Source organism: Culex quinquefasciatus, chromosome 1, assembly GCF_015732765.1.
Source record: "Culex quinquefasciatus strain JHB chromosome 1, VPISU_Cqui_1.0_pri_paternal, whole genome shotgun sequence".
NCBI lineage: Eukaryota > Metazoa > Arthropoda > Insecta > Diptera > Culicidae > Culex > Culex quinquefasciatus.
Genome location: NC_051861.1, coordinates 32637994 through 32665118, shown reverse-complemented (window position 1 = coordinate 32665118; position 27125 = coordinate 32637994). Strand labels below are relative to the sequence as shown.

The window sequence follows — 27125 nt, the reverse complement described above, 5'->3', positions numbered from 1 at the left end:
TCGTTGGTGAAGGTTGTCTGAATCAACATGACTCGTCGCGTCCCGGCGCAAAACGCCGGCAATATTGCCCTACCTGCGGCTCAAGCAGGCAAAAAAGTGGGAATTTCCAAAAGGAAGGTTGAGGCCTCAACTGATGGCCAAAAACCGGGAATTTCCAAAAGGAAGGTGCTTTTGGAAGTGACATCGAACAGCAAAAAGACGAAAAAGAGCGACGGTACTGTACCGATGGATGAGGAGGAGGAGAACTCTTCGTCGCACGAGGAGCAGCTATTGAAGAACAACAAGTTTGCTGGACTGCCTGACGAGGACCAGGTAGCGGAAGCAAAGGAGAATGAAGTGAAACAGCGAAAGGAGAAACTGCCTCCTTTTTATGTGAGGCAATCAGCAGCAACGATCGACTTTCGTGCGGGGCTGGTTGAACTCATCAAGTCTGGGAAAGTCCAAGGCAACATTCGTCTGTGTCAGGACGGATTTAAGGTGCTGGTGCAATCCAGGCAGCACTATCAACTGGTCAAGGATTACTTGACCGAAAACGAGGCGGAGTACTTTACCCATGATGTCGTCATGGATAAGCCGTACAAAATCGTCGTCAGAGGTCTGTACGACATGCCAGTGGAGGAATTAGCTGCCGAGCTAAAAGTTTTGAAACTGGATGTGTTGGCCGTGCACAAAATGAGCCGACGCAACAAAGACATCAAGTACCGTGACCAGCTCTACCTGCTGCATTTGGCTAAGGGATCGACGACGCTTCCTGAGCTGAAGGCAATTCGAGCGGTTTTCAACATTATCGTGTCGTGGGAGCGATACCGACCAGTGCATCGTGACGTCACACAATGCTTCAACTGCCTGGGCTTCGGGCACGGAGGTAAGAACTGCCACCTAAAGCGTCGTTGCGCCAAATGTGGTACCGATGCGCACATCACATCCCAGTGCATCCAAGATTCGCTGGTGAAGTGCCTCAACTGCAACGGTGAGCATTCGTCAACCGACCGAAAGTGCCCCAAGAGAGCTGAGTTCGTGAAAATTCGGCAGCAAGCATCGACGAAGAATCAGCCTCAGCGTCGTAGAACTCCTCCAGCCCTGGTGGAGCAAAATTTTCCACCTCTTCAACCGCGACGCCAGGTCCCGAACTTGGCACCGTTGCCGTTGGATCCCAGGAAGAGAGCTGAGATGAATCATCCACGGCCGGGTTCCAGCCAGGAGCCGAGACCGCCACCACCGGGCTTCAGCCAGGAGCCAAGACCAACCCAAGAACCAGCAGTTGAGGAAAATGGTAATGATCTTTACACCTCAACCGAACTCCTCAATATTTTCAAACAGATGTCCGCTGCACTGCGTGGATGCAAAACCAAGACCCAGCAGATTGAAGTGCTGACCTCGTTCGTCATCCAGTATGGATCGTAGGTCCCTCAAGCTGCTGAATTGGAACGCTTGCTCCATTAGGAGGAAGAACTTAGAGCTGGTGGATTTTCTTCGCGAGAAGGAGATCGACGTAGCTGCCATCACGGAAACTCATCTGAAGCCCGGTGAAAAAGTTTATCTGCAAAACTACAAGATCGCGACGCAGCTCGACAGGACCACCTCTGGAGGAGGAGGTGTGCTTGTCGCTGTTCATCGTGATCTCAAGCCACGCCGGCTGCCACACTTCAAGCTGGACATCATCGAGGCCGTTGGGGTGGAAATTCCCACTTCTGTTGGCCCAGTACTCTTCATTGCTGCATACTGCCCACGTCAGGTGAATGCCAGAGATGGTTCAGCAGCAAAACTGAAGAGCGATATCCAGAAGCTGACACGGCGGAGCGCAAAGTACATCATCGCTGGTGACCTCAACGCGAAGCATGAAGTTTGGGGCAACAGCAGGAGGAATCGGAACGGAGTGATTCTGCACAACGATCTGCAAAACGGATACTACAACGTTGTGAGTCCGGATCGTCCAACGAGGGTGGCTCGGTCTGGGAATCACTCAATCATCGACTTCTTCATTACCAATATGGCTGAGAACGTGGCTCATCCTGAGGTGTTTGAAGAGTTGAGTTCTGATCACTATCCGGTGGTTGTGGAGGTTGGAGCTTCCGTTACTCCGCAGCGGCAACCAACCCGGAAAGATTACCACAACGTTGACTGGCAGCAGTTTCAGCAAGTGGTCGACAGCAACATCGACTATGATCAACACCCGGAAACTTCTGCCGATATTGATCGTTCGCTGGAGGTGATCCAGCAGGCTATCAACCAAGCAGAGGCTGCCAACGTTCGGGAGGTTCCTGTTAATTTTAAGGTAACTGATATTGACGTAGATACTAAACACTTGATTAGACTTAGGAATGTTTATAGGAGACAATATCAACGGACTGGGGACTATGACAAAAGATTTCAGTTAACAATTTGAACAAAATCATACAAGACCGACTTGACAATATCAGAAATCAAGAATTTTCAAAACATGTAAGCCAGCTTGGGAATTATTCAAAACCATTTTGGAAACTTTCAAAAGTTCTTAAAAACAAACCAAAGCCTATTCCTCCTCTTATTGTTGAGGATTCTCCTTTGATTACATCCGAGGAAAAGGCAAATGCACTTGGGCTTCATTTTGTTAGTTCTCATAATCTTGGCGCTTCCATGACCAGCCGTAAAGAAACATCAGTTGCCAATAGTATTTCAACAATCAATGACTCTACCTTTGAATTTCCTGCAGATTCCCATGTTTCTGGTGAGGAAGTCAAAGTTGCAGTTAAACAAATGAAAAATATGAAAGCTCCTGGCTTTGATAACATTTTCAATCTGGTGTTGAAAAAACAGAGTGATCAGTTCTTTCAACATCTAGCCAATATTTTCAATAAATGTTTGCAACTTGGTTACTTCCCCACCAATTGGAAGCTGGGCAAAGTCATACCAATTTTGAAGCCTCAAAAGATCCAACATCGCCAACAAGTTATCGTCCCATTAGTCTTTTGAGTAGTCTGTCCAAACTCTTTGAGAAGGTCATCTATTCAAGGCTTTTGGATTTTACCAACGATAATAATATAATTTTGAACGAGCAGTTTGGCTTCCGAAAGGGACATAATACTGCTCATCAGCTTACGAGAGTAACTAAAATCATCAAGCAGAACAAGCTTGAGTCTAAATCAACTGCTATGGCTTTGTTGGATGTTGAGAAGGCTTTTGACAATGTTTGGCATGATGGTTTGATACATAAACTGTATTTATACGGTTTTCCAATGTATCTTATCAAAATTATCCAGCACTATCTTTCGGAGAGATCGTTCAGGGTTTTTCTGAATGGGATTGCTTCTGGATTATTCAACATTGATGCTGGGGTTCCCCAAGGAAGTATTCTTGGCCCACTTCTGTACAATATTTTTACATCTGATTTGCCTACTCTTCCTGGTAATGGTGTGTTGTCACTTTTTGCTGATGACACTGCCGTTATTTATAAGGGTAAAATAACCAGATATTTAGTTGGCCGTCTTCAGAAGGGTCTTGACGTTCTTTCCGAATACTTTGGCGACTGGAAAATTCGCATAAATGCAGCCAAAACTCAAACCATCATTTTTCCACTTTCCAAATCGGCCAGATTTGCCCCAAAGGATGATGTTTTGATTAAAATGAATGATGTTTCAATACCCTGGTCAAAGGAAGTTGTCTATTTAGGTCTCATACTTGACTCGAAACTATTGTTTCGGCAGCATGTAGACAAAATATTGAACAAGTGCAGCATTCTCATCAGGTGTTTGTATCCTTTAATTAACAGAAAATCAAAGCTATCTTTGAAAAATAAGCTAGCAGTTTACAAACAAATAATTTACCCCGTTATTGAGTATGCAGTACCTGTTTGGGAGTGTTGCGCTAGAACTCATAAATTGAAGCTCCAGCGTGTCCAAAACAAGGTACTCAAAATGGTTTTGAATGTTCCTGGCTGGACAAGATCAAGTGAGGTTCATGAATTAGCAGAAGTTAAAATGTTGGATCAGAAGATTCAAGAAAAATGTTTGAAATTCAGGGAAAAATGTGCTATTTCTGAATACCCCTTGATTCAAGGATTGGTTTAGTTTATTGTAAGTTTAGGTTAGTTTTAGGTTAGGTTATGTTTCTTAACATTTTTTTCCTCATTGTACCTAGTGTTACAAAAATGATAAATCATATACTTTCAAAGTTATGAAAATGAACAGTGTTTAAATCACGAAAAGCAAACTAAAGCTGAAGAGCCACAGCTGACCACTTATTATGTAAACCAAATGTAATTATTATAAGAAAGATTCAATAAAGTATATTTAATTCCAAAAAAAACATAGAGATAATCTTAGCTGAAACCTTGTTTTTTATTCTCTTGATAGTCATCGTTCAACAACAAGAACAGAGAAATTTGTAATAACGATGATCCGAAGTTGAGCGCTCACCGAGCATCATCAAAAGTGAATCGTTTTTGCTCATCTTTGACAGCTGTTGACAACGAGACGCGAGCTCAAATGATGATCATTGTTTTGATCATTCGTGATCATGCTTGACAAGCTTGCTTTGCGAAGAAGGCTATTCCGTGATAAACCAAACGATGAATATGATGATTGCGCAAGAATTTACTAAACGTCAGACTTACCTGCGTAGGCGTGAGATGTATCAGGCTAGCTAGGTGTTCCCGTTCGGGCGCAGACAGGTACTTTTGTTGTTTGAATCGTCGCTCCAGCTCGTACACCTACAGATACAACCGGGAAGAAAACACAGAAAGAGAAACGTTAGACTTTATTGCATCATGTGATTCTGCAGGGAAACCTCAAACTACACGTTAATAAAATTGAAATTAAATTCCAATCAAGGCACTCGGGGTGTGTGTGTGTTTTCACGTCACGTCGCCTACTCTGTTCCGTTTCTTGACGTTTCCCCACCATGGCAAGCTGCGCGACGACGACGACGATTGCTCCGGTTATACAGCCAATAATGGAGCAGTCTCCAAGTACGGCGGTCCTATATTGTCATTCCGATGCATTTGAACTGGTATTGGTGTGTCGGTCAACAGACACCAACACCACCAAGAGCAAGCTGGAGGTTGGCAGTAACGTTTCTGATTCCTTTCTTGCTATATTAGTTTGTTGATGAAACTTGGCATTTCATCTCGAGTGCTTTGTAAATAGATATTCCCAAGCGAGTGTATTTTTTTCGGTCCAACTTTTTGTTTATATAAATGTTTCTTCTTCCCTGCAGGACGGAGGAGAGAAGCTTCTCCGAACCGTAGAAGGACGAAAGGATTCTACTCGCCCGGTAGCCCGGTACACATGAAATGTTATTTTATTTAGACTTTATGTAATAAAAATAATAACAATAATCCATTTTCCAGAGGGCGAGCCGGAGTCTGTGTGCCGTCGACTGCTGTGCTACTGCTCTGTGCAAATAAATCATCGTCATCCTCGTCGACGGGTCCGGAGTCGCCCGGGCAACCATCGCAGTAAGCCATGATGACAACGCAAGCCGAGGTTGGGGAAGATTTACGGGGATTAAATATGACCAAAACGGTTTTCCGCCAGAATGATGAACTGTCGGATGTCGAGCAGTCGAGGGAGTCGACCTATGAAATTTAATTCCATAATGAAACAATCTAAAATGTCAAGAAATTACGCTGAGCCCGAAATTAATTCCATTTTGATGGATTGTCGGCCCCCTCGCTCTGCGACGTTGGATGAAGCGGCTCAAGTAGGCGATGCATGTCGGCGTGTCGTGCGTGGAGCAGTCAAGGTCGTCAAGGCCTGCTTGTTGTTTTTGAGCCTCTCGCTACGGATGCTTCGATTAATCAAGCACCTTTTAACAACTGTCAACATCTTAGCGCTTCTGTGTGGAAGCTCGCAAGAAGAACTACTGCCGAGAGAGGTGCTATACTGTTTAAATATTTGCTTCATTTTAATTTTAAGTGGATGTCACTCTCCGACCGGTACGCGTGAACGACCCCTGCCGAATCTTGACAGACGACGACGTTGTCGTCGTCATCATCGGGCTTTTGTTTTCCTTCTCCAAAAAGAATCAGCAAATATTGTTTCCAGCGATGTCTGCCTCTCGTTGCGGGATAAACATAACCTGGTTTAATCCAGCGAGTTCAATTTTCATCAAATCAGCACAAAAATCCATCCATCCAAGCAATCTTCGAGCAGCGGCTCGGGTTGCTACGATTCGTACCTGCACCGGAGAACGAATCTTGCTGAACAAATATTTGGCTAACTTTTTTGTCGTTTGGTTTGTTTTCTTCCCTCCTCCCGGAATCCCTCGTGGACTACTGTTGCTGTCTTTAATTTTAAAGTGCCTTCGACGAAGACGACGGCTCCCCCCAGAGTTTCGCCAGGACGACGGCGACGATCAACCTTCTCGCTGTCTCCACTCGGCATTATTTGTAAATACTTTTATGCATGTTTCATGTTCGTTTTCCAAACACTGGCAGTTTTTCAAATATTTGGAATGGTCCCCCTCGGCCGATTGCAGTCGGCTACCGACGGGGATCGATAAAGACCCAATAGGTACGACAAGGGCATCTCCACCGCCCACCACCGTGGAATTGCCCTAACGACACCCTGTTTGAAAAATGTCGCACGTCGTACGAGTTGTCGCACGGTTTTGATTTTACCGTTTCGATATCGATTGGTCGAAAGGACGACAAACGTGCGACAAACACTCGACATGCCCGACATTGTTTTTTCCATCAATTTACCTTCAATTCGACGTCGATTATCGTCGACGCAAACAGTTTGACAGTTCTCTTCAGTTGATCTTGTTCGGACTTGATTGCAACCGAGTCGAACCCTCGGTCGAACCCGTTGTTGTTAATTTTAAGCTTTGGGAGGATTTTGTACAGTTTAAAGGTAAGTTGTGTTCTAGGTTGAATTACTTTTTCTGCCGGAAAGTTCCGGCCGGAGGGCGAGCGACCGAATCAAAGTGTTTTGTATTCCAGATTTCGGTCTTCGTGGCGGTATAGGAGGAAGAGGAGGAGGAGGAGGACGGACAATATGGTATACTCGGCCGGCATTCTGCAAGACGGGACAGGAAGGAATCAGTTTGCAATCGAGGAACCGGTTGGTGTTTGGTGTTTTACTTTCCGCGGGAGGTTGCGACGCATATCTAATGGAACTGGTGAGTCATGTTTAAGAAACGATGGAGGAGGTGTGCTGGATTTGATTTGATAATTGTAAAATTAAATTATAAAGTTTTTCATTCTTAATTTAAAATTCTAGCATTCTAGAACATAAGAATGAAAGAATTTAAAATTCTCAAAGCCTTCAAATATTTTTTTTTTAATTTTGAAATCTTGAAATATGAAAATTTTGAAATTGACAATAATTTAAATACTAAAATTCCTTAATTCATCAATACTGAAATTCTTCCATTCATAAAAACTAAAAATCTAGCATTATAAAGTTCTTAAATTCCCAAAACGTTAGTCGCCCGAATAGGAATTTTGAATTCTAAAATTCAAAAAATTATAAATTCTAAATTTCCAAAATTGTAAATGCTAAAAATGCTAAAATTTCAAAAAATTATAATTTTAAATCAAAAATTCGAAAATTCTATTTTAATTACTTGTACGCATTTTAAGAATTCATAAGATTCTTAAAATTCTACATATTAAAAAAATCTAATTTTTTTTTGCAAATCTTAAATTTTTGAAAATATTAAATAAAATACAAATTTTAAAACTAAAAAAAAATTACAAAATAAAAATTATACAAAATAAAAAAAAACATTTATAATGTCAAATGAAAAACAGGAGTTATAAAAACATCATGAATTGAATTAAATGATTTTGGTATTGAGGTACTTTCAAATTTTAAAATTCAGAATTTTAGAGTTTTAGAATTTTAAGATTTTAGAATTTAGAATTTTAGAATTTTAGAATTTTAGAATTTTAGAATTTTAGAATTTTAAAATTTTAGAATTTTAGAATTTTAGAATTTTGGAATTTTAGAATTTTAGAATTTTAGAATTTTAGAATTTCAGAATTTTAGGATTTTAGAATTTTAGAATTTTAGAATTTTAGAATTTTAGAATTTTAGAATTTTAGAATTTTAGAATTTTAGAATTTTAGAATTTTAGAATTTTAGAATTTTAGAATTTTAGAATTTTAGAATTTTAGAATTTTAGAATTTTAGAATTTTAGAATTTTAGAATTTGATGATGAGATGATGATTTGATTGGGTCATACAAAAATTCAGAAATTTGTAAACGTTTGACTGTTAAATTTTTTTTACCATTCCAAAATTTGGTACAATTTTTAAATAAGAATAATATTTTTGGATTTTAAAATTATTTGCAATGAGCTGAGTGTTATACGTTTTTTAAATTTACATTTTTTAGAAGTCTTCATTTATATTTTAGAATTTTAGAATTTTAAAATTTTATAATTTTAGAATTTGAGATTTTTAGAATTTAAGAATTTTAGAATTTTAGAATTTTAGAGTTTTAGAGTTTTAGAATTTTAGAATTTTAGAACTTTAGAATTTCAGAATTTGATGATGAGATGATGATTTGATTGGGTCATACAAACATTCAGAAATTTGTAAACGTTTGATTGTTAAATTTTTTAGCATTCCAAAATTTGGTACAATTTTTAAATAATAATAATATTTTTGGATTTTAAAATTATTTGCAATAATCTGAGTGTTATATGTTTTTAAATTTAATTTTTTTAGAAGTCTTCATCTATAATTCTTTTTAAATGTTTAAATTTTGATTATTCTTGATTACATTTTCAAAACAACCAATGCGTCATTGGTTTCCTATGTTCACGGGACCTTTTGTAAAAGTTAGCGAGAATTCATAAATTTAGTTTTTCTTTACAGTTCAAAAATACATATTTGAAATTTTATTTTCTTGAAATTTTATTATTATTATCGAGATTATTATTATTGAAATCTGAATTTAATGTATAAGTTCTTGCCAATTGTTGATTGATGATATATTTTTCAGGCAGTAAACATATTCCAAGCTGATCCTGCCGGAAATCATGCGTCCCCGTGTGGTCCCGCGTGGCTTCCGTAGAACCCACGGAAGCAGCCACGTTTTCTCGTACTCATGCTCCCACAAACCCACGTTGTCTCGTACTCCGGTAAACATCAATCTGTCGGAGGTCCAAGATCGTCGCCAAGGCGTTTGATCAGCTCGGCGAGGAGCAAAAGTCCAACACGCCCAAGATGCTGCCACGGCCGCCTCAGAAGAACATCAACATCCAAGCCGGAATCTGCGGTCAAAGAAAATCCCGAAGGAAGCCAGGTTGGAGAAGATTCGGCGATCCGCATGTGAAATTTAGTGAACAAGTGAAAATGTTTGTGAAATTTTGACAGTTTGAATAATAAAAAAACAATAAAAACAAAACAACAGTTTTTTCAACTGCAACATAACCTAAAAATCCGAAATGACAGCACGCGACAATAGCACGACATTCTAAATAACAAAATCGTGCGACGTCGGTCGAATGTCGTACGACAATGTCGTACAATTTCGATCATCGATCGCACGACAAATACGACATTTTGGTGCAAAAACGTATGACATTCGCGCGAAAGTCGCACGACATTGTCGTGCGACGTCGTACGGTTGCACGGACGACAAACGACGGACGTCTGACGGACTTTTCAGTCAGGGCAGTTGCACACAAAAAAAACGCAAACTCTGCGTCAAATTAACGCAAAATTCCCTGCACGCTCAAACATTCCTACCCAAGCTCGCCGATGTTTGTCACTCTTCAGTGGTGCGACAAAATTTTGAAACGTCAAAAGCGCGAACGGGAGGGAAACAAAAAACAAACACTCTCGCACACTAGCCACGTGCGCGCTCGTCACTTGCGGTGACGACCACCTTTTCCGTTCTGTTTACATTTACTACCGCGCGACTACTACATTTGCGATCGGCACGACGACGAGTTGTTTGATAGTTCAATATCAACATCATTAGGTTGGCGCAATGGCTGCGTTTTACTATTTCGAAGTAGTTTTCGTTGTCGCGAGCTACCGGATTACGTAAATCGAGTTGTGTGTGTGTATTCGAGGTTGTGGCTGGCTAGGTTGGAATTGGCAAACAAAGTTTGCGAAATGAAACGAAGGCCATGTTGGTAGATTGAGGCATAGTAACGATTTGTTTGTCCTACATCGAGGTTATGTCGGCCCTACTAGGTAACGTTATGAAACATTTCTTACCGGGTAGAACTCTCAAACGTCAAAAATCGATTGTCAAAAGGGTCAAAAGGTTTTGACAGCTGGCAGTCTTTTATTTATGGAATTAGGATTCGGAATAATCTCCGAATGCAGTTCTTTTAAACTGTCGGATTCTCAATAGGGACGTGGCATTACATCGTGCTGCCACCTGGTTTTTTTAAACGCAAGAGTGTAAAAGTGCTGAGTCAAAGTCTAAAAATAGACGGCGTCCTATCTCGCCCAGCAAAATGAAGTCGATAAAGTAGTCGGTTTCGATGAGAAAAAGTGGAAAATGTGGTCTAAAAATAGCGACGCCATCCCCCTATGCCTTTCTCAATGTATACGGGATTGCGATAAATTTAAATCCATTTTACGATTGCTTCACAAACATCCCTCCATGTTTCTAAATGCATTTTACCTTCCAACATTAAGTGCATTTTGAATAGGACATTCCAACACGCACTTGGGGATAGCAAATCCTAGTGTTTTTTACATTTTGGTGTATTTTTCAAGAGGAAACGCATTAAAATTGATGGATTTCAGCCACATTCAGCCAAACTTAGGACTGGCAAAAACAAACATAACCAAACTTTTCTTAATGCTTTATGTTTTCAACTAAAAACGCACTTTATTCGAGCTGGGCATTTCAGAACGGGCACTTCAAAGTACTTTTCTGATGTTCTAGCATGTTTGAAGAGAAAATGCATTAAAACAGAAGGACTTTTCCATTTTTCTATTTGTTTTTCTTTCAAACTTGTGATTATTAACAAAACTCAAAAGCACTTGGTTTTCAATATGTTAGAAGTTTTTATCTCTTAACATTTACAGGAGGGTCCTAGCTCTAAGTATATTTTTATGTACAACGGTAAAAAAAACACGATTGGAATCCATTTCTGATAACTTTGTTCATTTTAATACAGAAAAATAAATTGACAAGACAACATTTTTTGGATGGAACAACTTTGGTCGCCTTGGAACTGCTGTCAAGTAGAACCTTTCCTGTCAAGAAATTTAAAATCCTTTGCGGTCGTCCTAAGGGTCATTGTTCTCAGAAAAATAACTTTTATTGTTGTGAACAATAATATTACAAATAATATCACAAAGCTTGATTGCAATTTAATAAGTTATCATAACTTCAGTCTCAAATAAATACCATAGATAAATATTCAAGACTGTTTATTGTCTGAGTTCTTAACCACATGGTTAGAAAGTAACAAAACATTTTTTTCTTCCGGCCTAATAAAAATAATTGTCCATTACTGTCGAAACGAGAAGAGTTCGACAGTTTACATGACAGCTCAATTGATGGACCATTCCGGCCTTAAACAGAGTACAATGGCGATTGTCACATTTCTTAAAAAAAAAAACTGGCTGAAATCACATGTTCAAAGCGGGCCTAGCAACGTGACCTTAAGCGCAGATCATCTGTCTAACTTCGCAAGTTCAAAGGACCAAGGCGATAACCGACCAAGGTGCGCGTTTTTGACAGTTGCGATACTAACCTGTGCCTGGGTGAAGAGGACGCGCCGTTTTCGCCGCTGGGCCAGCGGGAACTGCATTGGTTTCGTGTCCGTCACGCTGCACGCCGCCAGACTGCCCATATTGGACATTGCGTGGCCCATGCTGCCTCCGGCGGAGCCACCCATCAATCGGGAAACTGCAAAAGAATGGAGAATAAATAAGAAAACATAAATTAGTTTTGCGACCGCAGATTCCCGGGTGAGATCATTCCAGTAACACACTTCTCACGGGAGGGCTGTCAAGCTGCTGTCAACCTTCGGTTCCGCGCGCTAGCGCGAAGGGCACACATTTGCATTCCGCGGCCGCCATGTTTGTTTTCAGCAGCAGCAGCTGCTGCAGTTGCCGGCAAAGAATTGCATAACTGTCATCGCAGCAATCTATGCCGCTCATAGCTCAACGGTATTCGCGCGTTTGCAAACATACATACACGGTCCTCCTTCCTCCTCCCTCCCTTTACGGATCGAAGGTCCCACGCCACGTCATGGCGTACTGCGACGTACACGAACAGTTGGTTTCGGGAAATTTGCATTATTATTTTTTCGAGTGTTTGGTAAACTTTGATTTTATCGTTCCCGTATTCGTTTAGTCGCTTGTGCACATTCTCCGGCTGTTCTTGCAGGCGGTTCCGCTTCTAAAACCCTGGAGATTGGAGGGAGGCTGCGGGAGCAGTAGGTTAGGACCAAACTACGCCGCCTGCCACATGTTTGAGCGCGCAATTGCCGTTAATTTATGCCGACGTTTTACCTCCGTGTCGGAGTGCGTGGAGCCGGGCGTTGAAGGTCTGCCAAAGAAAATAAAATGACGGCCTCGAGTCACGAGCCTAGACTCAATACTTGGTATCGATGCGAGGCATGGCAAGCGAAATATGATTTATCACGATTCCGGCGAAGCACATCTCGCAGCCACAAACAAGAGAATACTTTGTGTGTTTACATGCTAAATGGAAGGCTTTTGTTGGCTGACAGCTCGGTGCAATGATCTCCGGTCCCGCCCGACCTGACAGCGGGCCTCAATGAAACGTACCAATTGTCAGGCGGGGCATATGATTGACTAATTTACCTATTCATGAGCACGCGAGAAAGAGTTCGCAACGCGACCTGTCAAACTAGTCCGACAGGACAAATTGAATTAAAAAGTTTGAAGTTTTAATTCAGCGTGCAAGCCCGTTAAACGTCACCTCGCTTAAAATTAACGGCCTACTTTGACAGCTCAAGACGGCCGCCAACAAGCACCGGTGACCAACTTTTAGTCGCGCAAAACCGTTAGGTTTGCTCTGAAAATAACCACTCGGGAAAGTAAATTTGCAAGACTGCATCGCGTTGACACGGTCAACGAGCGCCACAACGCAACTGGCCAATTGAGGTGGGTCAACAGATGTGACACCGGGCTGCGCGAGCGTCCTCTTTGCGTAGCTCGAGTGGCTGCACTTGTGGCCCGAGGGGCTTGTCACAGAAGCCGCCACGATTTCGCTACCGCAGAAATGGTTGGCTACTGTCAAAAGAAGCTCAAAATTGATAGCTATAGCGAAAATTGCTCGCATTTCACTAATTCTGCTTAGTTATGAATGATTGCAAGCCCCAAACAGGCCGGAACACCTGACCCGATCGATCCTCCACCCATCTCAGATCTTAACCCTGACCATCTCCTTCCCAACCTGCCTGACTGACGCTTTGTTTTGCTCTCTGTTTCATCGTCCATGGAGGAATTCCTTTGTGCTCAGGTTTGTGTGCTGCATTTGCCTTATTATTCCAAGCCGGTTCGTGTGTTTCTCCACAACCTTTGGTTCTGCACACACACCACCCAGTGTTATTTCTGTTTTCTGATTTTGAAAGATAAACAATTGTCCATCAAGCGCACAAAGATGCGATGACGGACAACCGGTAAAGTCGGAACGTGAGGAATATGAATAAAATATTTCTTTCTCGGGGTATTGTTTTGATTACGGGAGAGAGATTTTTTTTCCCTCTATCAGGACGGTTCTGGGTGGTGTTTTTCGAGCAAACAAAACGAAAGAATTCAAGCGAACGGAATCGATGTGGCCGAGGCAACTTCAATTCCACGAACGGCTACTGAATGGAAAGTGATTAAATAGTTTTCCGAGGAACTCAAGCAAATTCAGCATCCCTAGATGTTGAGCTGCGTGGGCACCCCTAAGTGGAATGTCAACCGCGACTGCTGGACAGTGACGAGCTGCTGCTTGTCAGTTTGCAAAATCGCGTGGTTGCAGAGGCCAGAATTCGTTCCCAGCTGTGAAAAACACCGAAGTTGTAAATTTTTGACCAAATAGTAATATCCCAAAGAAAGCGAGAAAGTTGCGTTTTCAGCTGTGAAAAACACCGAAGTTGTAAATTTCTGACCGCTGGTCACATCGCAGAGGTTCCAAACCACTGCAAATAGTGAAATCTCCAAAAGATCCGCACGCGGTGCGCCAAAACTTCACCTCACCGGCATTGTTTACGTTTCTCTGACGGGCACCGCCAGCCCGCAAAAACCTCAATTTATCGGATTATTATCTTTACAAATTGGTCATGTTGCTGTTGCGGCGCCCGCAGGGTCGTTGCGAACACACTCGGCAAGCTGTTGTGTACAAACAACACCAATCAGAGTTCCCCTGGCCCGGGTGGCGTCGTGAACGCAGTGAGAAAAACGCCTCCGGGGGAAACGACTGCGCCGGCACTGAGCCGTGAAAACGGTACCGGATCTCCCGGAACCCCTGCGTTTGCTGTGTGTGTGTGTGTGTGTTGCTTCAAAAACATCCTACCGAATTATTATATTGGAATAATATTATCTTTATCACTTTGGTGGTGGCGTTTTTGTTTCGGGGGTTGCTTCGCCGTGTTCGCCTGCAGCTGGTCTCCGATTACACCAACCCTCCGGTAAGAAGCAAACCGTCCGGAACATCGCATCGGAAGCGACGGCAGGAGGACAATGTGTAACAATTTCGTTCCCCCTCTTGAGTGCTGAGCCGCCAGGCTTGCTTCTGCGGTGGATGGTAATATCCATCGCGATTAAATTATGTGTAAAGGACGATCATCGCATCATTATCGTCAGACGACGGTGACAAAAAAAGGAGGGTTGACAGTGGTAGGGGCGACAAAAAAGAAACAATAAAATTTCCGGATTCAGCAGATCTGGAGAGACGAGGAGCACAGGAGGGTCGGTATCGCTGATGACCAATCTCTAGCGAATCAGGGCCAGGGTGGGCCACCCTTGAAGATGAAGGGGCAGATGGTAGAAAAGTAGCTGTTTGGGCAATTTGTGTCGATAAATAGCTTGATTTGGTTAGATAAGCACTTTTCCGGGTGAGGTAAAGGGAGTCGATGATGAAGCGACTCGTTGACCGTTTCCAAGAAAGTGGAAAGAGCATGGTCAAAGCTCGGAAAAGACAGTTATCACTTTTTTTCTTCAAACATTTTACAGAAAATCCTTCATATCACATAATTGCATTGGAAGGTCCTCCAAAACGATTACATTCGTCGTAAATATATCACTTCAAAGTTTCCTTAATTCCCAAAATCCTACCCCGAATGTGATCAGAGTATATTGACGATGGATTTGAGCCATCTTCACCTATCAAATCGAAAAAAAAAATCTTTTCACGTACATGTTTCGTCATATTTCCATATTCCTGACGCAAACAAAAAGAAATCCGAAGAGCTTCTCGCCAACATTTGAGCGCAGGAAGCTCGGAAGCATGATTTGTTTGCCATCACTCCGGGCTAACCGGATTAGGTATTGAATCCATGCAGAGAAAAAATCGTTGCACTCTAAATATTTGCGCGCCATTTTTCCCAGTCTCTACGCCTGACACACTTCCGAAATGGTTGCGGGGTTGGACGAGATGTAAGCGGATTTTTTTCCAGACTGAATATGGTTCACGATTTTTATTTTTCGGACCAAATTGGACCGGGTTCTTTTGTTTGAATGAGAAGCGATCTCACGAAAAAAGATCTGAATTTTGGTTGATTTTGGAGCTTGTACTAATTGGGAGATTCCTGCTTGGTTTGATTTTTTTGCATATTTTATTTTGAAACAAAACATTGGATTCCAAACAAATTGAAAAAAAGGTTTTTACACCATCGAATAAGGTCCAATTAGAGTAATTTTCAGGTTTTGGTGTATCAATTCATATATTTTATATCCACTTTCCTAACTCTTGATATTTATTTGGGAATATTTCAAATTATTTTCCGCAAATAAAAAAATGTGTATTATTGAAAAATTTAAAATTTTAAGGGGTAATACTACACTCAAATCCCGATGGTTTGACAAAAACTGTTGTCAAACGAACGGGGTCACTTTTTAGTTTGACACCCCTTTTACACGGAGTTCACACACATCACCAAACGTTTGTTTTGATAGTGTACGTGAACGCCGTGTAAAAAGTGACAGTTCGTCACTTTTTAATTTGACTTTGACCAACCAACGGGGTACAACCTAAAAAAGTGTCAAACGAAAAAGTGACCAACCACCGGGGGTTGAGTGTACCTCTATTATCATGAAAAATTAGTTCAATTTAGACTGAAAAGGTGGCAAAATATTGGAGTAGTGATGCATTAACACATTTATAGATGTAAAATTACACATTTTTGTGACATAAAAGATTCTCAGATGTAACATTATCATGATTTTTTTACTGTGTAATATATTGTTCTCACAAATTTTTCCAAAAAAAATCATAAAAGCCCAAAAATAGAGCATTGCATCCATTTTTAAATAATTTTCATTTTTGCTTTACTAAAACGCTTAAAGTTTTTTTTTATTTTCTCATAAATTATTTAGACAACTTATGATTAGAGTTAGCAAATTTTCAAGATTCTACGTAACGCGTGAAACCCGTGAAATAAGAGTGTTTTCCTTGAAATTTGTTACTTCTCGTGAAAACATTTCTATTCAATTTATTTTTTCCAAATATTTAGGGCATGGCAAACTTGCTACTTGTTGGTTAATACTATTTTCTGATCTAGTTTTCAGCTGTTTTTACTTCAAACATAAAAAAATATCTTTTTGCAATTCCGTCGTGAAACTACTTACTTTTTCTGTCATTCTTGAACGACGAAATAGCCTACTTTTCTGTACCAAAAATAACAGAATCGAATAGCAACACTTTTCAAAATAAATGCTGAAAAGTTCTATTTTTCAGCCCTCAAATGGGTTGAAAAAAAGTTGAACTTTTCAGCACTTGTTTCGAAAAGTAACACTTTTCAACATTTTTTTTGATTTAAACGATTTATTGACAAAATACATGAAAATTTGACATAAAATTTCACTCAGTGTGTGTTTTTTGGAATTGCAAAAAATGTTGTATGGAACTCGTTGCAAAACTTGATTTTTTCAGCACTCTTCCTATTTATTCAACTCGGTGAACCTCGTTGGATAAACTCGTGCTGAAAAAATCCTCTTTTTGCAACTTGTTGCATAAACTACTATTAAATCAGTCCAGTTTCACGAACTGATTATAAAAAAAAAGATTTATAAATTATTGACCCATTCATTTGCTGCAGGCTCAAAAAACAAAATCTCGAAAAAATTCATTTGAGCAAAGGATCGATCGAAAACTCGTTGCTCTCCGCTCTCTTGCTGCCGTGAATAGAGAGCGGCTCCACATCAATGGCAGGACACAATCAACAAAAGCAAGCCCTAAATAAGCCCGGTAGCCCCGCTCGAATGGAGAGATGCGTCGAAATTGGAGATTTTCAGAGTACAACAACCAACGTTCCAGAACCAAACTATTTCGGTGAACGGAAATTCGAAACAAAAGAGTTCGACTCCCTCACATGCTCACGAGAAAAAGGAATTTTCCTTCGACTAATAAAACACTCAAACACATTCGTAGCGAAATTCCCTTCCTTTGCTTGGGGGTAAGCCAATGAAAGTTGGAATAAAGTATCCGATTACCATACATACGTATATACAGCAAAAGCCACACGCGTTTCAGCACCGGAATGCTATTAGGAAGTCAAATTTGGCTTGATTTTTGTTTTTTTTTGGGCAAACCTCACACAACTCCTTTGTGGTTGCTGATGGTGAAGGATATTCGATATTTCTTTTGGTGCGTGTTTGAATTTGAATTGAAGTTCTGAAACTGGAGAAGGTGTGAATAGTTGGGTAAACACTTTGGAAAAGGACGTCAACCACATCATTGAGCTACTCACGGCTTTGAGTGAGCTCTTCATGGTGGTGATGGAGAAGAAGTTGTCTCCCGAATTTAGTTACAAATTTCTGGGAGTTGATTACTGGACAAACAATGAAATCGACACCATGCAAATGGGTGAAAATGTGTTGAAATAGCTTATTGGATGTGCGTTTTTATAGCATTCAGTCTTCCTCACAAAAAAAGTGATGTAAACACCTAAACTCCCAAGCTCGATAATATGGAGAATTTTCTCTTTTTTATTCAGTTTGGAAGTTGAGTTACATCCAACCGGTGGTCGCATGATTGTGAAGCATACTGGCATGAAAGTATATCATATTCTGCATGAATTCTGTCCTCATGCATTATTTGCTTGACATTTCTATTCCAGAGGTAAAATTACACCTTATCAGAGGTAAAATTAAAGCTTTTTCTGAGATAGAAAATGTGGCCCTTTCCAGATGTAATGTTACCATGATTTTGTTTTTATTGTGTGTCAAGTAGGACATTTTCTGTCAAGAAAATCCATCATCCATCATTGCGGTCGTACAAAGGATCATTGTGCTCAGAAAAATATGTTTTAACGCTGTGAACAATAATATCCCCAAATTTAGGGTTAATTTTAGGACTCAATTCCCGGGAAATTCACAAATTTACCGGGAAACGGGAAATCCCAGGATTTTTTCCCCCGAGACGGGAAATTGGACGCTCTAATTTACAGAAAGGTATTTGAAAAATCTTTCCATCGAGTTCAAACGACCAAATGGGCTGATATTTGACATTAGAGTCCCAATAGGTATTCTCTACAAGGAGAACCTCGGTTTGCCGTAATCGGAGAACTTTTTTGTTTGGTTGAAACACCCTATTATACAGCCTCACAAAGAATTCGAATCGATAAAAATTATTTAAAAACTATTGGTTCAATTTTCAATGCTGAAAAATAAAACTTTAGTGAAATAATTCAAAAATTATGTAATGTTGTTTGAAAAGAGGATAATTATTAATTTTACACGGAGAAAAAAGAGTTCCCAAAATCGTGAACAAGCGTTCATGAAAATGGGAACCACGAACGTGGACAATTGTCCATACAAAAAAAAATCTTTCGCTTTGTAATTCGGTTATAATTCATGTAATTCAATAGTTACTCAGTAATTTATTGTATTTCCCATTAACTAAAATAACTAGGGGAAATTTTCGTATGTTTGACAGGTTAGGCGCTCGCTTCTAATTCCATCCAATTTGCTGATTTTCACTATTTAAACAACTTATTTTGCAAAACTTTTTATAGAAACTTGCTTGATCACTTCGTATTGAGCTATTAATCACTCGACTTCAGTTGAAAGCGCTTTTAATGAGCTGTAATTGAACGTCAAAGACCTGATATGGCTACATTAGAGGCACGCTGGAATTAGATGCTGTTCCCCTACTAGTAATTATTTAAAGGGAAATCGGCAGAATGCATTTTACTCTTGCTTGATGCCTTTTATGGTTGTAAGAAGTTCAGAGCGGATTCGGAATGGATGCTGGATGAATTTGGATGCTCTCTAATTCAAATGTATTGGGATGAAAAAGCACTCAAACGTTAAAATCAGTTGTCAAACTGATGTTGATATTTATCCATTATTCGATAATTTCCAAGTATGGTGCCCAATTTTCCCGGGTTTTGAGTTTCCCGGAAAACGTAAAAAAAATATTTTTTAGTTCCCGAGAAATTTTTGAAAACGTCGCGAAATCAATGTTTTCTTTGTATCTTTTAAGTTGAAAATGCTTTGAAATCATACTATTAGCTCAATACTATTAATATCAATCCAAACAAGGATAGCAGTTTTTAGATAGCCTTAAAGATTTTTCTGTTCTTTGTTGTGCTTTGAATTTCAAATGCACTCAAATGCCAAAATCAGTTGTCAAACTGATGTTGATATTTACCCAATTTTCTCAATGATTACCGAGTAGAACGTCCAATTTTCCCGGAAAACGGAAAAACTATTTATTCCCGGGAAGTTTTTGGCATAAAGACATAAAATCTATTTTTCTTTATATTTGTTATGTTTTTCAAACTTTAAAGTTGTAGAATTAGCTCAAACCTATTAATATCAATCTAAACAAGCATAGCAGTCTTTAGATAGCTTAAACTAATTTTTGTTGTTCTCTGTTGTGCTTTGAATTTTATATACACCACATTTCTAATTCTAATTAAATATGTATCTTATAAATATTTATTTTCAATTTATTTCTACATGATATGACTAAAAAAGCTTAAAAATTGTTAAAGATGACTAAAAAACAAAAACAACAACAAATACAATGGTACAAATTTATGAAAAAAAATCGAAAAGTTTAAAGTTTACAAAAATGTAATGCTAATGTAATTTCCAGGCCAAAATTAGATTTTGTTTAATTCCGGGAATTCCCCGTACAAAATATAAACATTCTCGGGATTCGGGAAATCACGGTTTTTGAAAAAAATCCCGGGAATTTTTTGCCGGGAATTCCCGATATGGACGCACTATTGCCAAGCACGTGGTTTTGTGCGTTTGACAGCTGAGCAGTTCTCTACGAAATCGGTCTTTTTTCTTAAATTTTAATGTTTGTATTTTTTAATCCGACGGACACTTTTTTGGTGCCTTCGGTATGCCCAAAGAAGCCATTTTGCATCATCAGTTTGTCCATATAATTTTCCATACAAAATTGGCAGCTGGCCATACAAAAATGATGTATGAAAATTCAAAAATCTGTATCTTTTGAAGGAATTTTTTGATCGATTTGGTGTCTTCGGCAAAGTTGTAGGTATGGATATGGACTACACTGAAAAAAATTATACGCGGTAAAATTTTTTTTGGAGATTTTTTATTTAACTTTTTGTCACTAAAACTTGATTTGCAAAAAACACTATTTTTATTGTGATTTGGTTAAGCGTTTTAGCAGAATGCATTACTGTGAATACAAAGAGACGAGTTGTTCCTTTTAATTCCGCTATATAAACGCTTGTTCACGATTTTATTTTTATTTTATTTTTTTTATATGTTTTAGAGGACATCAAATGCCAACTTTTCAGAAATTTCCAGGTTGTGCAAAAAATCTTTGAGCGAGTTACAGTCATCCCTCATATTCGGAACAGTTTACAGATCGACCAATGTTAACAAAATCATAGTAAATCGATAATTGAACTTAATAATTCGCTTTTACCTTCATTTGAAAGCTTTTCATGCGATCTTTCGAATGCTGTATCGAACAACTGCAAATTTTTACTTTTATATCAAGTTTTTGAAGAAAAACTTTGACCCTTGAAATCCACAAATTCGTAGCACTTTTTTCTTATGGATGTAAACAAACTTTGAATCTCTCCAGGAGTACAGATTTCTAACAAAATAATGACTTCACACACTGCAACCGGTGAAACTCAAGCTTAGTGATGTCTGATAACTTTTTTTTGTGAAAATATCAGTTGAATTCAGGTGTTCCACAATTGTGGGAGGCACAATAACATCCCACAATCATGAAACAGGCAATTTGGAGGCAGTGTTTTGCTGCTCAGGATAAAATAGTCTTGAAATGAAGTTTTTTTGTTCAAAAAGTACTTCTTTTACTTGTGAAATAGCAAGATAATGTTCAAATAAAGGTCCTAAAAATAGTAGGGTCGAGAGAAAAGCTGCATTTGGAATGCTATTGACAAATTATCACAAAAGTGTTCCGAATTTGTGGGTGTTCCGAATATGTGGGATGACTGTATAAATTTTTGATCAATACAGATTTTAAAAAAAAAATCGAAACATTGGTTGCAAAAATATTTCAACTTCATTTTTCGATGTAAAATCAAATTTGCAATCAAAAATCAATCAATCAAAAAAAAAAGTACTTTAGTGAAATTATAAAGTACACCGTTTTCAAGTTCCATTTTAAGGTGACTTTTTGAAAATAGTCGCAGTTTTTCAATTTTTTAAATTAGTGCACATGTTTGCCCACTTTTGAATAAAATATTTTTGAAAATCTGAGGAAATTTTCTATATTTTGCATTTTTAAACTTTGTTGATACGATTCTTTGTTGCTGAGATATTGCCATGCAATGGTTTAAAAACAGGAAAATTGATGTTTTCTAAGTCCCACCAAAACAACACACCATTTTCTAATGTCGATATCTCAGCAACTAATGTTCCGATTTTCAATGTTAAACTATGAAACATTTGGGAAATTTTCCGATCTTTTCGAAAAAAATATTTTCAAAATTTTTAAACCAAGACTTACATTTTAAAAGGGCGTAATATTGAATGTTTGGTATTGAGGTTTTTCGGCTCCCTGAGTGCCCTAAAGTGTAAGGATACGAAGCAGTTGACCACGAAGATTCGGGAACTGTTTTTTTCAATGTGACTGAAAAAATTTAATTTTTTATTGAACACCCGTTAGGGAGCGTTCTTTTATAAAGTAACGCAGATAGGAGGGGGAATCGGTGTCTGTTACGAAATGTTACGAAAATTGGGGATGGGGGGAGTAATGAAAAATTATGTTACGTAACGCAAAATTTTCATTAAGGCATTCATAAAAATTTGCAAAAAGACCTTGCGTTACGCGTTGCAGGTAGCGGGATCGCTTCTGAATCAAGATTTTAATGTTTTTCTAAAACAAACATGGCCGCCAAATGGCCGATCGGGAATGATACCTTTCAGAGCCTTAAAAGAATGTCACATTTTCGAGATCTAACCTGTAGCAAACAGCTGTAGCAATAAATAAAAAAAAATCAGCGAAAGAAGCGACCTTGGAAGCGACCCTGATTGGCAGATTAAGAATTTGGCCCTTTTTCATCCAATTTGCTGTATATTTTTATAAGTTATTTAAAGATAATTGTTGAAAGAAACTTGCTTGGTATTTGTTACTTGAATTCAGTTGAAAACGTTTTTTCGAAGCTGTAATTGAACGCCACAGCTGATGAGTCAACATTAGGTGCTCGACGGAAATACATAGTGTTTCCATATATTAAGAAAAATAATATTTTCGGGAAATGAAGAACGGCTCATGTTTGAAAGAATGCAAATCTCACAGATATTATTTATTTTTCGAAAGCCAGGTATTTTCGAAAAACTGTTATTGTTATTGTGGCGTTCAATTACAGCAGCTTACAGAATTTAAAACCAACCGATCCAAAAATAAAATGATCTTCTAGTGTTTGAAAAATGCAGGAAATCAATTTAAAATTCCTTGAAAATACTCTGTTTCTGAACAATTAAAAAATCAGAAATCAGCAATTTATTTTGTGATTGTTTTGTCAAACTAATAAAAATTGCTCCGCGAGTCATTGTGCCCCTCCCTTCCCTATCATGTGTCAAACGAAATAAACAAAGAGGCCACACGGTTCGCGTTATTCTTTATGTAAACTAATGTCAAAAACATAAACAATGACTTTTATATCCCGCCGTTTGGCATGTGTGTTTTGATCATCCCGCCAAACAAATCATAGTAACCTTGGGTTGCGATGGAAAAAAATCGTGTCAAAAATTTTCAACTGTTGTTTTGAACAGTTTGGAACGGACCCATCGGTCGATTTGGAATCGGAAAGTTTAGCAGGAGAAAAGGAAAAGCCGTGCCGGCCTATCGGATCAACCACTATCTGAGCCAGCCGTGTTATTTGAATTACCAGACTGTAAAAAACGGACCTTGGTCAGCCAGTGGGTCGAGTTCCAGCTGCCCTACAATCTGGAGTCTTTAGCAGATCTTATCCCATCGGCATCTGTCCGCGACCCAAAATGATGGCCGTTTGATCGCAAAATTTGCAAGCTTCTGAAAATTAGTGATTCCATAGAATGAGCTACAGAAGATGTCAATTTAACGCCGAAATTTTGGAGCAAATACCATCCAAATCGGAAAAAATGGAAGAAAAATATACTAAATAAGATGTTTAATGATTTTTATATGGCTGAATAAAGTTTAAAAAATTTGAACGTATCATCTAGAGGACATTGAGAGCTCGATTTTACTTACAGTTTGTTTTAAATACAAAAAAAAGGTTTATTATTTTTAATAAAGGATTTTATTGAAAACATATTTTCAGGGTTTTCTTCAGGTAGATCAAAAAATGTAATCTTGAGTCTTTTTTTAAAGTAACTTGACGCTACCAGGGCGGAGTGCATAGCGGATCTTCTTGGGACGTAGCACTTTTGATAGTAGTTATCTTAATATCAGCGAATCTCTGACGGACAAAGCATAACTCAGAACAGCCGGCTTCGTGTAATCGATGATCCGAGCGTACTTCAGCTCGCCACCAGCGCCACCGCTGTAGTGCATTTTGTTTGTGAGTTGCGTTGATCACTCCACTAATTCGTTGAACTTGCCGCAACTTTACGTGGGTTTACCTTGAGCAGATCCACCGTACTATGTTCCGGATAGTGGACGATCAACCGACAGGCCATGTCTGCCTATTTTCTCGTGCCAAACGGTCGAGATGTTGCAATCCAGCCAGTCGGTTATTTCTAATTCCTAATCGCTGGGTTGAAACAGTTCCAAACTGTTCAAAACAACAGTTGAACATTTTTGACACGATTTTTTTTCCATCGCAACTCAAGGTTACTATGATATGTTTGGCGGGATGATCAAAACACACATGCCAAACGGCGGGATATAAAAGTCATTGTTTATGTTTTTGACATTAGTTTACATAAAGAATTGGCAAACAAAAACAATCACGAGTGTTTTTTCCGTGGCAGAATCGATCGGGATTAGTGAGTAATTTTAGTGGAAATTAAATCAAGAGTATGATTTGAAAAGATCTTATGAACATAGGGAATCCCACAGTTTGAAGGAAAAGAAAAATCTTGTATTACAAAGCGGATTCGTTAATTCGAATGGAATTGCATTCGAATTAGCGAACCCAAATTCGCTAATTACTGACAGCTGTCAAAAGCTTGAAACCACGTGCCAGGAAATCGACAAAGTGGTTGAAATGTGTCCAGTACAAGATTTCCAGCAGCTTCACCATCACTCCCACCAGAATAGCAAGATAAAAAGGTAAGGCAAAAAAGACTTACAAACGGAGTACTCACTTGCGAACCGCGGGTCGCTCGCCGTCGACGGGTACCAGCCGGCCGCGGCCGTACTGCGCATATCGGTATAGTGACCGGCCAGCGACAGGTTGTCCGTCGGCCCGCAGTAACTCTGCACACCCGGACTGTGGTACAGCGAACCCATCGCGTACGGGTTGGCCATGCTGCTTGCCGCGGCCGCCGCTGCCGATGCCGACGCGGACACCGTGTTGGAACCTGTGCCGCCGCCTCCGCCTCCTCCGAGGGCACTTGGCGAGTTGACGCTGCTCCCGCCGCTGGAATTGGACGGGGGTGGCGTTAGTTTCGGGGTTTTGGTTTTGCGGAGGGGGGGTTTGTGGGGACCAACCTATAAGGGGACGGTGGATTGGTGAGTTCCAGCTTGCGGTACTCTTCGATCGGGCTGAGGATATCGGTGACGCTAAAGGGCGTCGAGTGGCTGTGCAGCGAACTGTGCTGGAGGTTCTGCAGGTGCTGTAAACTGGTCAGATGGTGATGGTGGTGGTGGGCTGACTTTGGCGATAAGCTCATAACCAGGTCAACACCATTTAGATCGGGTAATAGTCCATGCTCTTGCTCAGAATCCTCTGGATACACTCCAGATACACTAGACAGCGTGGTGGACATGTACCGAGCCGGCTCTGGGCAACACGCGCACACCGGGGAAAGTCACTGGACAGGTCACAAGAGGAACTGTCCCAACAAGAGGACGCAACTACGAGTCACACGCACACACACGCGAGCGAGAGATCACATCGGCATCAATCCGTCATATCGGGCCAAATTGTTTAGCGCGGGATCGGTTGGCAGACGCGAGTCACAACAACACACTTGACACTCAAGGATCGCGACCTTGACGCCCGGTAGTAATCCGGTGGAACTGGAGCAGCTCGTCGAGAGTTATTGCACGAAAGTGTAGCCACGAGTGCCCTTGCGCGCCACGCGAAAGTATCAATCAAGGATGGTCGCGGCGACACCAGAGCCACTTACTCCACGCGGATAATTCAACACTTGAACCACGTCGTCGTCGTCCTCCTCCTCCTTCACACCGGACTTCTTTGACACTCTTGGCCGGGCTCTCCAGAGGCCAATAATAACAATAAATAACCGATTGATGATGGTGAAACGTTTGATAAGCGGTTCCACTTTACCGGAACATCCGTCGAGAGCACACTACGACACACACGCGCGCGCAAACCGAGATCACAACACTGGCCAACTTCGATTCTAGCGACTCTAGAACGCTCACAGAACAATCGCACAACTCGCGAACGCTGCTTTGTTCATCGACAACACAACACACTCCGCCAACGCCTGCTTGTGCTGATGCTGCTGTTCAGGTTGCTTCGAGAGAGCGCGAAAATACTCCACTCGACACGGATCCGTCAAATGTATTAAGAGGTCTACAATATACTGACGAGTATGCTTTTTACCATTGCATCCGATAGCTCTCCAGAGGCCTCCGAAGCGCTCTATGTCGCACACTTGAACGCGGCTCGACCGGCTCTGCGGGATGCTGCTTCAACCGCTGCTAATCCATCTCGCTGGTCTTCCTGGTCTCGCGCAACCACTTCCCACGGGTGCGAAAGAGCCAACCATCGTTCCCTCTCACGAAAGCATGATTTATGACACAAACACTCCTGCACATCCAGTCCCAGCTGTTCCTTTGTTCTCTTTCCACCCATCATTGAGCATCGCTCTTCGCTTCGCCTTCACCCCTCGTTCGCCGCAGGAATCCATTACCTTCGCACTCATACATCGCTAACCTTCCGAAACCACACCTCCTCGCAACTCCAGCCGTCCCTCTCTAGCCATCGCTCTCTTTCCAGTTCCGCTCTCGCTCACTCCATCCAGCCGTCCCGCTCTCCACTCTTATTAACCATCCGATTGGTTTTGGAGTGCCCTTATCAAGGCACTCGAGAGGCGTGTCTTTTCAATGACAACTATCCGACCAAAAACAGTTATTGTGTTTTGTGTGTACGTTGGCTCTTTTCTCTGTCGTCGTCACCGTAGCGCAATTGTCTTGAGCGCGCACAAACACTCTCGATGTGTGCTGCTCTCTCACTCGCGCTCGCTCTCCCTCTCCCGCTCCCGCTCCTTGCGATGATCTCAATGATGATTCGATTTATGCGAGACTGTGAAGAGTGAAATATGTGTGCAGTAACAATTTTTCAAGAGTGTGTAAGTGGAGTAATACAATAAAGCCCCACACTGGAGCCGTCGAGAGTGAGAGGCAGGTGCGAGTGAGATGCACTCAGCGGGCGCGTTCCGTGCGGAAGGTGCGAGTAA

General features: G+C 40.5%; 1 protein-coding gene across 2 annotated transcripts in view; it reads right to left on the bottom strand.

Moving 5' to 3' along the window:
- Nucleotides 1-26355, bottom strand: part of LOC6048162 (homeobox protein Nkx-2.4) — a 41810-nt gene extending 15455 nt beyond the window's left edge. Inside the window, exons 1-4 of one of the 2 annotated variants that reach the window (XM_038248715.1) lie at nucleotides 25186-26355; nucleotides 24825-25114; nucleotides 11660-11814; nucleotides 4592-4687 (exon numbers count right to left, since the gene is read on the bottom strand). In XM_038248715.1, coding sequence (XP_038104643.1) covers nucleotides 4592-4687; nucleotides 11660-11814; nucleotides 24825-25114; nucleotides 25186-25463 — 819 coding nt within the window. In that variant the 5' untranslated portion in view covers nucleotides 25464-26355. The remainder of the gene's footprint in view (nucleotides 1-4591; nucleotides 4688-11659; nucleotides 11815-24824; nucleotides 25115-25185) is intronic. The other variant, XM_038248716.1, reaches the window with a different exon arrangement.
- Between the last annotated feature and the right edge of the window lie 770 nt (nucleotides 26356-27125).